This window comes from Parasteatoda tepidariorum, chromosome 3 (assembly GCF_043381705.1).
Source record: "Parasteatoda tepidariorum isolate YZ-2023 chromosome 3, CAS_Ptep_4.0, whole genome shotgun sequence".
In the NCBI taxonomy this organism is placed as follows: domain Eukaryota; kingdom Metazoa; phylum Arthropoda; class Arachnida; order Araneae; family Theridiidae; genus Parasteatoda; species Parasteatoda tepidariorum.
In genome coordinates this window covers 81,157,993-81,170,812 of record NC_092206.1, presented here as the reverse complement: position 1 = coordinate 81,170,812, position 12,820 = coordinate 81,157,993, and the positions used below count along the sequence as shown (strand labels likewise).

At 26.9% G+C, this 12,820-nt stretch overlaps 1 protein-coding gene across 9 annotated transcripts in view; it reads right to left on the bottom strand.

Annotated features, from left to right (window-relative positions):
• The window catches only part of LOC107446842 (methylcytosine dioxygenase tet3-A), a 76,937-nt gene that overhangs the window by 8,669 nt on the left and 55,448 nt on the right, over window positions 1-12,820 (bottom strand). For all 9 annotated transcript variants that reach the window (XM_043041983.2, XM_043041990.2, XM_043041987.2 and 6 more), the window contains 6 exons: window positions 12,070-12,267; window positions 7,798-9,460; window positions 4,804-4,888; window positions 3,757-4,059; window positions 2,677-2,821; window positions 36-125 (listed from right to left, as the gene is read on the bottom strand). In XM_043041983.2, coding sequence (XP_042897917.1) covers window positions 36-125; window positions 2,677-2,821; window positions 3,757-4,059; window positions 4,804-4,888; window positions 7,798-9,460; window positions 12,070-12,267 — 2,484 coding nt within the window. The remainder of the gene's footprint in view (window positions 1-35; window positions 126-2,676; window positions 2,822-3,756; window positions 4,060-4,803; window positions 4,889-7,797; window positions 9,461-12,069; window positions 12,268-12,820) is intronic.

Genomic DNA, 12,820 nt, shown 5'->3' with positions numbered 1-12,820 from the left:
ATAATATTAATTATAATATTAATTTAAATATTTACCTGATTTTCAAAAGATTCTGGCGCCATTCTTCTATATAGTTGCGAAACATCAGTTGCTAAATTTTGAAGTTTATCTTCTAGTTCTTTTTCCTACAAGAATTACATAAAAAACAAAACTTTCATTAAAAATCATTTATTTCATTCCAAACATTTGTGTTATTATTATGATAAACACAGTAACTACATATAATTTGAATAGTTTTAATAAACACCTTATGAAAAACGTTAGCTTTCAACACTGCCTGTAACTTCTTTATATTTTATAACTTGCTTTTATAAAGTTTAGGTGCAAAAATGACGTTAGTGAAGAAATTATATTAATTACGAAATGATTACTTGCAAGTTTAAATCACTTGCATTCAAAATAATGATTAAGTAGATCTATAACCTTCCATTCATTTGAAATCATGTAGACTCTCTCTAACATATATATATATAAATATATATATATAAATACACATACNAACTTGATATATATATATATATATATATATATATATATAAAGAGAGAGAGAGAGAGAGAGAGAGATACATCTGTTTTACTAAAGTAATTTAAGGACAAATATTTTAAAGACGACTGGCATATGTTACATAAATAAGAGAGAAATTTAAAAATATTAGCTATATAGTTATACTAAAATTGTTTTGTAAAAAAAAATTCTTTAGAGATTGGAGGAACAAAAAACTTGCTTGTTATTTTCAGATAGCTTGTTGTTTATTTTCAGATAGCATTCATAACACAATTTAATCATACAGCAAAATATAATTAATATATTGAATATACTTTAATATAATTTTTACTATTACAGTTTAATCATATGACTCAATATAATGTTTAATGGTATAAGATAAGATCCAAAATCGATTGTACTACAAAAATTCAAATAACATTCAGTACTTAAAGAGAAAAAATAAAATTTATCATTAATAATTTTGCAGTCACTGGCATTTTTCAGCGTTTTAGTATTATCGAATCTCAAAAATATACATATAAAACAAAAAAAAAGTAGAACAAAAAATAAATACTTTTATTTTTACAACATTTCCCAAAAACTGGAGCTTCGGTAGCGATCAGTAGGGATTAGGTAAAGATAAACAAAATGTTTTCCACCCAAACCCTTGGACTTTACAACTAAGAATCAAAAAAAAATTTTTGGTATTTTCCAACATTAATTATTTTGACCATTTTCAAGTAAATTATAAATTAGGAAAAAAGACCAATTTAGAAAAAAATTAACGTATCAATAAATTTATTATTACTATTTCCGTAATTTAGTTTTCTTTCAAAACCCGTATTTCTTGCGACATACATATACACATTTTTATGTACATTTTTAGGTTTAGCTTATTTAATGCATCATAATTTTTCTTTTTCTTTTTTTACAAAATTTACAATTAAATTAGTTAAAACCTCCCTCTATGCAACAGTTTACAAGCAAACCATTGTTTTGTTTTGGTAAATATCTTGTTTATAATATTCCCACACAGTCTTTTCTATTTGGATCTGATGCACTTTTGAATTCTTTCAGAAGATCATCTACTTTGCGTTCTGGAATTTCAGGTGGATAAAGAAATTGAAAGAATCCCATTGTTTTTAATGTCATTAGATGGAAGATATAAGAGAGTGTTTAGTTAGACTATATTTCATGTCAAAGATACTGTTAAGGGAACATTCAATTTAAAAGGCCATTATCAACTATCTGTACAGGGCCGGATTAGCCATTAGGCCAGGCCATGGTTTAGGGCCCCCAATGATTAAGGGCCCCCTTAAAATGGATTTTTTGAAAATAAATTTTAAAAAATTAAGAAAAACAATGACTTTTTAAAATGCTATGATTATTTTTTAGTTCCAATTTAATAAAATAAAGTAAATTTTAATTTATTATTACTTATTTTAAATATGCTTTCTTAAATGAAAAGATAAATACTTTTATATTTGAATAAAAAGAAAATTTACGAGATAAAAATTTAATCTAAGGGCCCCAAAAATTTGAATGACCTAGGGCCCCGCGTACGTTTAATCCGGCCCCGTATCTGTAATACATTTCTTTATTTATTTTTGACAAGTGTTGCAAGTGAATTTGCTTACAAAGATTTTCTGCAGTGACAGTGAAAATTATTTTTAAAGATTATGTTAAAATACAAGATAGAAAAAGTTATAAATTTGTCTAATTACAATGATTTTTGCCAGAAATTTGAAAACTTTGTAATAGTTTTCAGTTTTATTAAAATTACTATAAGGTTATCATAGTATATATTTTGTCAGAAATTAACATAATATAAATTTTCTCAGCAAAGCTAATGCAAGGGGGATAGCGCATATGTTCATGAATCGAGAGCTTTGTCTCCTAATCTCCAAATAGGCTAACAAAATACTGACATAAAAATAAAAAATGAAGAAAAAGATAATATCACTTTATTTAGAAGCTTCAAGATCATTGATCTTACATTAAAAGATATATAATTCAGGACATAGATCAATTGTAATTAAGAAAAAATTAAATGAATTGATTTCTTTTTAAGTGATAATCAAAATAAGTCAATAATCAAAATATTTTTAAATAATATGTAACAAAGTAAACACATACTGTTTTTTAATACCTAGACAATATAAATTGAAGAAACAAAATTTGTAAATTACCTCATCTTTCTCAGTAAGTTTGAACTTTCGAGCATTTTTACTTCTAGCAAACTTGCAACCATTATAATACATACTCCAAGAGCAACCAAATGAAAAAGAGGCACCACAGCTTTCTGGATCTAGGCCTTGACAAGCACAAGTTCTCCTGAAAATTAAACATAAATGTTTAAATAATACCTTTGATTTAAAAGCAGTACTTAATTTAGGTTGAAGCTATATTTAGTTATTGGTTTCAAAATACTTTTATAGTTGAATTGAATAAAAAACTATAATCAGTCAAAAAAAAAACTTTAGGCATAAAAATAAACTAGTTTGAAGAAACTTATTTGATTGGACATAAATTGAATTCAAAGAATATTTAAATGTTTCTATTTATAAGAAAAAATCTCACTCTTTTAAAATCATGATATTAGTTTGCGTTAATGTAATCAACCCTGTTAAAATGTTATTAAATTTGGAAAAAATGTAAATTTAAAGGAAAGTACCAGTAAATCACATATTAAATTAATATAATTAAAAACTATGCTAAAATCTGCCTATATACAAAAGATTACAACTGGTTTGCGAACTTGTGTATCTTTCTTGTTGGATTTAAAAGAAACAAATTAATAAACTTTTTGTGCGATAAAAACAGATTACAAATCTTTCCAATTCATTCATGTCTAAGGAGTAGTATGTGACAGTTAAATAGGATTATGTAATCAAGCATATAAAATTTTAATAACTGAAAAAGCGGGTGCATCAGTGTTTATGACTGTTTTTTAGCATACTCGTTTAAGTTTGTCAGAAAAAATAGCTCATTATCTTTCAGCCTTTCTATTCTAGTAGTTAAGGCTTATAGTCAGTATTTTCTTTAAAAATAAATAAAAAATGATTATTTCTGAATTAAATAGATTATTTTCTTTTACCATTTACAGATCTTTTAAAATATTTTTATTTTAACAAAAATCTCTAAATCAAAAAGATATGTGATGATCCATAAATTAAGAAGAAAACATTCAAGTCAATAGCTGCTTCAAAAAGAATACAATGTTTGCAATAATTATAGATTAATTAAGCTCTAAAATTAAAAAGTCATACATCTCATTTGTTCCACATTTCCTCTGTGTTGGTATTCCAAAATTCACAGTCTTGTAAACAACTGTTTTGTATAACATATCAGCTACATGTTGTGAAACACCTTCCCAGGCCACCATAGCCACGATAATATAAGCTGTTCGACAGGTATGTCCTGGCCTATGCCGAATGACTGTTAGATATTTTTCTTCAGGACTAGAGCGTCTTATCACCCATTTGGCCAGGGGACATCCTTGAGATGTTTTGCCTTCTTTTCCAGAATACAACAATTTTTCTATTCGGATTGCATTTCCTTTTTCTCCAGATCTGAAAACAGAAATTTTGCTATAATCTATAAATACCTATTAAACATTAATATTAATCATTACTTATTTTTAAGAATGAAATGTTGAATGCTTATAAGTGGTTAAAAAATATTTGACACGAAAAAAGTACGATTGTACAATCGAAAAAGTACAGTATTGTAGAGAAGTACAAAGTACTTTTCCACAATAATGTCATTCTACATGGAGATTGCAGAAAGCTGAATTTCAAAAAGCATGCATAAAATTTTTTTTGAACAATTATGTATTTTTATAAGCACAAACATTTAAAAAAAAAAAAAATCTGAAATGGCTTAAGTAAATAAAAAAAAAGCAATATTTATGGGTTTTTTGAAAAAGTCATTTTTTATCTCATGCAGTTTTAGATTGATTTAAAAATAAAGGATGTAATGAGTTAACATTTTTATAATGAAATATAAAAACATGTTATTAAGAATTAAAGCATAGTTTTTTTTTTTTGCTGTACAAATTATAAGCACATAGATAAAAATAAAAAAAAGGTGAACACGGTAAAAACAGACTAATTTATGCAAAATACATAGCGATTAAAAAAAGCTGCTCATAAAACAGAATTATAAATATATACATGTATAAATATAAATTTTATTGCTGCATGTATGCATATATGTATGAATGTGAATTTTATTGCTGTATTAAATTTTAATGAAAATGTTTTTTTTAATAAAATTTGCCACTTCAAAAAACAGAATGAGCACAAAAATTATACCTGCATTCAATAAGTTCTCTAATAGCAGAAACAGAAGAACCACTTCCTAAGTGTGTATAATATGGAAGTTTTTCAGATGGTAATACTGAAATGAAAATAGTTACTCATTTATATATCTGGTTGTCATATAGCAATAAAAATTATTACTTGGTTTATATTTCTACTAACACATGAGAAAATTTAAAATGATTCATCAAAAAATCAATTAATATTTTTGACACATGTTTTGACATAATTAGAAAAAGTTCTCACTGGATATCATTAATAATTTACATTTATTATAACATTTATTTAACTGCAAAAATTTGAGTTAAATAGATTTATCTTAATTAAGGCTGCTTTTTGAATGCTCTGTAGTTGTATGAATTGATGCATTTTTGCAAATAATAAGCTATTTTTATAACTGAAGTGAGTTTGCAACAGTTACTCAGGACCGTTAGGTCAAGTTTAGCCTGTCTTTAGCTAGCGATCTCTGTTTATTTTGAAACTGGCACAAAACATCAATACGGAGAAAAGCCACAGTTCTGTGAAGAAAAAAAGTGTTTATGGTATCATTTTTTAATATACTAAAACTTAATCCAATGCTGCATTATCCTGGTTCATAAAAATTTGCAAAAAAGGGGAATCAGGCATTGATTTTAAAAAATTTCATCTGGGAGAAAAAATGTCGCCAAATTGGCAATTTTGAGAGAAAGTTGAATAAATTTTAAAATATTTTAGTTATTTGCATTTTCTAAAGCCCAGATATTTCTTCGCAGCAAGATGGCATAGACAGTTTAAAATTATAATTTTGCTTCTTGTGTAAGAAACTTAAACTGTGGCTTTTTTACTTTCCTTGGTGGAAGAACTTAAAAAAACCTTTTTAATACACTGATAACATTTTAAGTGTTAAATAATTTTTTTAAATACAGACTTAAACATATTGAATTCTATGAAGGATATTTGCTTAAAACCAAGTAGTTCAAAAAGCAACATTAAATCAAATTTGATTAAATTAATTCAAGGTGCTAGATGTGTAGATTAAAACGAATAATTATTTCAATAAAAATTACATTTATAACATCAGAGCATATCTTTTGTTTACAATAACAACCCTCTGCCTATAAGATTAAAAAAATATATATAATAACATTAGAAAAATATTCTATTAAATCTAAGTATATTCATTGCAAGACAACAAATCAATTTTGTAAACCACAAACTTATAAAAATTATTTCTAGTTATATCATTAAAATATGAAACGAAACAGGCAAAATTATTCTCAAAACAATTATCATAATACTAAAATAAAATTAAAAAAACTAAAAAACAGTATGTTAAAATTTTCAAGTAAAGAGTAAGCAGAAAAAAGTAAAGAGAAGCTACAGTTTGATGTTAAGCACATGATTAATAGCATAATTGAAAATACCATTGCTGATCTAGAAATACTGTAAGGAGTACAAGTGTATTTAATATTATCATTAGTTAAATTCTAAACATATATAAAAATTTTCATATTTTTTATAGAAGATGTAAAGAAAATATAGCAAAGTAGAAACATAAGAAGCCATGTAAAACAACATAGACTAAACATAACCCAACAAACAGTAAAATTTTAACTAAAGACAAATTAAATCTTCCATCATTCTTCAGTAAATCATGGTATTGCTATAAGCAAACCAATAAGTGGTCAATAGTCATTTAATCAAAAATCTAGCATACAAAAACAAACATATTGGTGTACAGTGCGCAAAATAAAAAACAGATTTTCACATTTTAGTACTTAATCTTAAAGGTTTGAGGGGCTGATCTCAATTGCTAATTAATTAATGCAGACGCTATTTTAAGTTACGAAATCAGGCACAAAAACGTATTTTTTCGTAATAAACATACCTTTTTTCGACGGATACAAATTTCTAACTCCAAAAATATGGGGGGTAGTCGCAATCTGCAAAATATGATCCCCATAGTTTGGTCGGGAGAGTGGTCAAAGTTTGGACACCGTAATGATAATTTTATGCTTTGCATATTTCACTATAACCAGAACTTTTTAAGTGAATTGAAAAATTTTTGCACACAACTATAAAATACGTTTACCCAAAGAAATTTAACATTTAGTAAGTATTTATTGCTTTTTATTATTTTATTTAATTAATAACAGTCGAAAAAATTTAAAATTGAAAGGCATAAAAAATTTTATATCATTCTAAAAGATGTAATTTTACGTATCAAAATATAAATTTTGAGCGACATGGGTCAAATAGTTCTGAAAAATCAAACTTAAAAAATATTCTTTCTTTAAAATTAAATTTCTCAGGAACCATTCAACTAATTTTGTTAAAATTTTGTACTTCACCATGCAAAATTTATACTCTTTAAAATTAAGTAAAAAATTGTGTACTGTACAATTCAAAATTTTTTGGACCATCAGTGGCCCCCATCCCCCCCAAGCACTTGGGCGCATTCTAGGGTAAATTCTAAATCCCCCCCCCAAGCTATTCATTTTATTTAGTGTAAAAATTCCCCCCCCCAAGCTTTAGGTGGACGCACGATGCGCCCACCTAAAGCCACTATGGGGCCCCTGTCGACCATTATTAAATAAAATAGTGAAGTAACCCTTTTGAATCATTAATATTGAGACCAAGAACGTGAATATTCGATCATTAGATAAAAAAAATGGTCCATTTTTTATTTTGCAGACTGTACATAAACATTATTTCATTACATATTATAGTACAAGTTAAATGAGACTTGAGGAAACTAATATTTTAATTTAACTAAACATCATTACTAAGATTTGTTTCATCTATGTAAATCTAAAAATTAAAATGAATATGAAATACTCAAAACATAGAATAAAATTGAATAACTTTAAAATGCATCGAGACGTAATTCTATTCTAAAAACACAATACTTAGTACCATCATTCTTCAAAATTAAAAGATTACGAGAAATACTAACTCAAAATTTTAAATTATTTACAACAATATTCACTTTTGTACCAAGCAGCTTACCATCTTTGTTCTTTAAGCAATCACACTGGGGTGGCTCGATTTTTGCATTAGTTCTTAATTTTTCCAATCGATCAATAGAATCTAATTCTTGATTTTCAAACCCAGATGCCACAGGAGTTGAGCAATTACTGCCAGGATGACTTTTTACTGCATAGTTGGAATAGTTATTTAAAAAAGGAGGTACAGAGTTTGGTATATGGGGGAGGTCTTGATGTCCATAATTGTGAGGGGTGTCCAATTGGGTGAACGAGTCCTGGATACGACCACTATCTATGTATGACTTGGAAGTGCCTCCCCCTTTTGGAAGCATAGTGATATTATCAGAATAATTTAAATGTGATTGCTGTAGTTGCTGACTATTGTAGTAAGAGTTAGAGCTGGCATATGTTTGAGCGCTATTGCTCCCACTAGTTAACGCGAAAGTAGGCATACAAGTTGCATTAGAAAAAGATAGTTTAGAATTATATGTACTGGTAATATTTGTATATGTATTCATAGATGTGGTCGTATTCCATAAAAAATGAGGCTGATTGGACTCATCACAGTTCGTTTCATTTGACACAGGATTAGGAATCATAGACATGCCACTGTGTGGCATACCACCATTGATGGAAGAATGTGGCACAATACTTGGCGCAGGAGGTATAGACGGCGGTGGCATGCATCCTTGTGGTAAAGGAACATTGGATGCTAATGTCTGATGTGGTGCAAGGTGCCTGTATGCATATGGAGGAGGCACAAAACTAGAATTGGGTACAGGATACCTTGGAATACTGGTAGGAGACTGTGGAGGAGGTAACATGCCCCTTTCAGCAGGATTATCACAATTTGCAGGGACTTTATTTTCTTGAACAGGTCCAGTGTTAGATGTTTTATCAGTTTCTATATTGATATTATCAGAGCTGTTCTGCCTATCCACTTTCTCACTGCTAGTATCTAAGGCACAATTATTACTGGGAGTGTCATCATCTGGTTTTTTAACTTTAATGTCATTTACTACAGTATTTCCATCATTGGCAGCAACCTCAGAAGTCACATCTGCAACTCCATTTTGTGATGGTTTTACAGGGGACTTCTGCACTAATGGTGAGGTGCTTTCAGGTGTTTTAGAAGTGTTCCTGGAGGGAGTTTCGGGCCAAGGAACATTCTGATTATTTGGTATAGCAGGTTTAGATGGTTCAATAGAATTTGGTGACAACTGCTGCAAATGCATTAGAGATGATGAACTATCTGAAGTTCCTGTGTATGGCAAGGAGTTTTGCAATGGCTCCTGATGATTAAGAGGAGGTAGGTATGGTGATGTAAAGGAAGGCTGTTGATTCACAGGAGACAGAGGAACAGGAGAATTAAAAGATGAATCATGTACAGGATTAGATATAGGAATCAACTGGCCTTGATCTCTTTGATTTTGTCGATTATGAATCAAATTTTTTAGACGGTTATTGGTCATACGGTGGGTTGTACTTGTACCATCAATTTCCATTAAGCCATCGATACTACCAGCAACTCGGTTTTCAAACATAGGCTGTTGTGGATGACCCTGCAGTGGCACTTGTGGTGTATAGGATCCATAAGATGCATTTGAATTATAATTATTTAACATGCCTGGAGGTTGATAATTATTACCACCTTGAGGCTGGTATTGATCCATGTAATTGCGGGCCTACAAACAGATAGAATTAATTAGATTTTAATATTCTTACAATATAAAACTGTAATTATATTATTCAAATATCAAATATATATTTAAAATGAAAAACTATGAATCACAATTTTGAAATATAAAAAATCCTACTTTACTTTATAGTTGCTTTTTAAGATAACTAAGTATAATGTCATTAGGTAAACTTAAGTCTAATTTATACTGGGTAATTGCAAAACTTTGCGCCAATTTCAATTTCATAATAAAAAAAATATAATATAATATATTGATATGTGTGCAGTGAAATTGAAAACAAATGTGATCAAGAATTAGGGATTAACAAATAGAGAATTGGGATTTTGAATATTGGGGGGGNTTGGGGGGGGGGGGGGGAACGGCCGAATATTCAACAGCTGAATAGTGACAAAAAAATTATTAATAAGTATCATCTTTTTACATATAAATAAGTTTAGTTATTATTGAAAAATAATAAAAACTTAGCTGTATTATAGGTACGGGGTAAAGGGGAAAAAAAACTTGAATAGAAATGTTTAAGATAATAAAGATAATTAGATATTAAAATAATTACAAATATTTGACACTGAAAAAAACTAAAGTTGTTAAGTTGAAGAAAAAAAAGAAATGGAAAAAAATATTCTCTTAAATCTTAAAACACAACTTTAATGCTAAAAATAATATTTTCGGACAAAAAAATTATCCTTAAAACGTTAAAAAGGGTAATATCTATGAGAAATGCTTTTAAAAATGCAGCTCTATCATAGAAACACGTATAAAATACAAAGGTTATATAGAAAAGCAAAACATTTAATTCCATTTAATATAAAAAATTTAATATATCCAGTGACTTAATACAAAACCAAATACTGCTAAATTTTAAAAAATTAAGTGGTATTTAAGATACTATTAAAAACAATCTTTTATTTTCTTCTTCTTTATTTGTTCTCCCGATTAAAAGTGAGGTCATTTTCAACCAATTCCATAATAATTTGGAAAACATGACTTATTTTTGCATTATATTAACATTTTCTTATGAATTAAATGTAAATCAATTCTTGAGAGTCAGTTTCAAAATATTTTATTGATTTAAATTTGCAATATTAATATTTTGTAAAAATTTGTAGTAAAATCAGAAAATTTAATTTTCATTTACTTGTTTCCAATAAAATTTTCAGTTGGTGTAACTACATTAAACAATAAATTAATATAATACAAAAAATTTTTACTAAAAACAAAGACTAGAATATTTGTTTTAAATTAAGAAAAGTTTTCTCCACTCAAAATATGAATTCTTTTCAAACTATCCTTTTTAAAGTTATTTTTTTGAAAAGTAATAATAAAATATAGTACATATCATTCGTTTTTTTGTATCTTAATAAAAATGTTTAGGCATAATGTAAATACATTAATAATTAATGATTTTATAAAATCAAACAAAATGGATACATTTTTTCAATGGCTTAAAGAAAAGATATTGATAAAAAGAACAACAATAAGAGAACATTTGAAGATTTTTTTTTTAATATAGATTAATTTAAAAGAGTAAAAATAAATAGTTAAATAAAAAATGTAATATAAAATTAAATTAGGAAAAAAATTTAAGCAAAGAGCGAAAGTGTGAACTAATAGTATTTAAAAACAAAAATAACGCATGAATGAAGATCATAATATTGTGTAGTGGCAAGTTGCCAAATCACAGAATAAGGGTTAAAGGAAGTATGAAGAGATTACGGATTCAATGAGATCTGCGAATAACATCACCTCGCCATGACTGGTTGAACATACATAAACAAAAGCACATGTTTGTTTCATTTTACTACACGTGTTAAAATGATAACTACACAGGTTTAAATTAAACTTCATTATATTTTTTGAACAGCTTTTTATAATAAAATCAAGAAAAACATTTTACCACCTAAGTAAAAAACTTATTTAAATATGCTTTTTTATTCTCAGCTTATGTATGTTAAATTTTTATGTATAACCAACGTGAACTGATTTTTTTTTCTTTCAACAGATAGAGAAGTTATTGTTTTAAGATTTTAAGTTTGCCTTTATATATGAATAATAGAAAAAATTAAGATTAAATTTACTATTTTCCAATGCATTTTTTTAAACATATTTTGTATTGTATTTACTTATATTTTGTATTAATACTTCTTCATTCACAATTGCAATTTACCTAGTTACTACAATTAAAATTATGATCAAATGAGTATTTCTTACAAGATATAATATGTCAAAAACGCCATAACATAAAATAAACTATTTCAGATGTTTATGCTTTTTTGTTTCAGAATAAATGATTTTAATGATTTTGCCTATACCAAATTTTAAATAAATGGCACCATTAATTTGAAATAAATTTTGGCACATTTATTTGAAATAAATTTAAGTTAAACATATTCAGATAGTTAAAAAGGTAATAAGATTAAAATTATGTCAAACCTTTCACCGAATGAAAATAATTATTCTCTTCAAAATACATTTATGATATTAAGTTAACATAGGTAAAATATAAAAAAATATGAGGCAAATTAGTTATCATAAATTCACTTAATAATTTTAAAAAAAATTTAAATATTAGAATAAAATTTTCAATAAAAACTTACTCCTTGGTTTCCTAAATGCATAGTTGTATTAGAAGGGGATTGACTATCAGATTGACTAAGATAGGTCTGAGGACCACCATTAATTTTCCCACTAATATCTCCAGTTGAGTTTCTTAAGTTTTCACTGCTTTCTTTTAATAATTCTCTGTCTTTATCTCCTCTGCCCCTTCTTCCAGATTTCAAAGCTTCTTCAGCAGCCTGTAAATAAAATCACAAAAAACTTTTAGCACAATTACTTAAAATTCTAAATAACATAGTTAATTACATATATACCTATAATTAATTATATATATATGTAATTAATTATAGGCATATATAAATGATTAATATTATATATATATATACCTATAGTTAATTATATATGTATAATACCTATAATTCCATATAGTAAATAAATTTCAATATATGTAAATAAAGTTTTAAATTTTTATAAATCTGAAAATTATTGAATTACTTGTGCTACTTGTTGAAAATGCAATCAACTTTGATATTTACTAAACTACCAGCTACAAATTCTTGAAAATACCAAATAAATTTGAAATTTATTAAATTACCAGTAGGTACTAGATGTTAAACATTAACTACAATTTGGAAAATTATAAAATCTCTGATCTTATAATTTTTAAAAAATACCATCAAATTTAAAGCTTATTAAATTTCTAACAAAACTCGAGATATAATAAGCCATTTAAGATAATATATAAATTCGTGCATTAAACAAATTATTGCACCTCATATTTTATGCATAAAG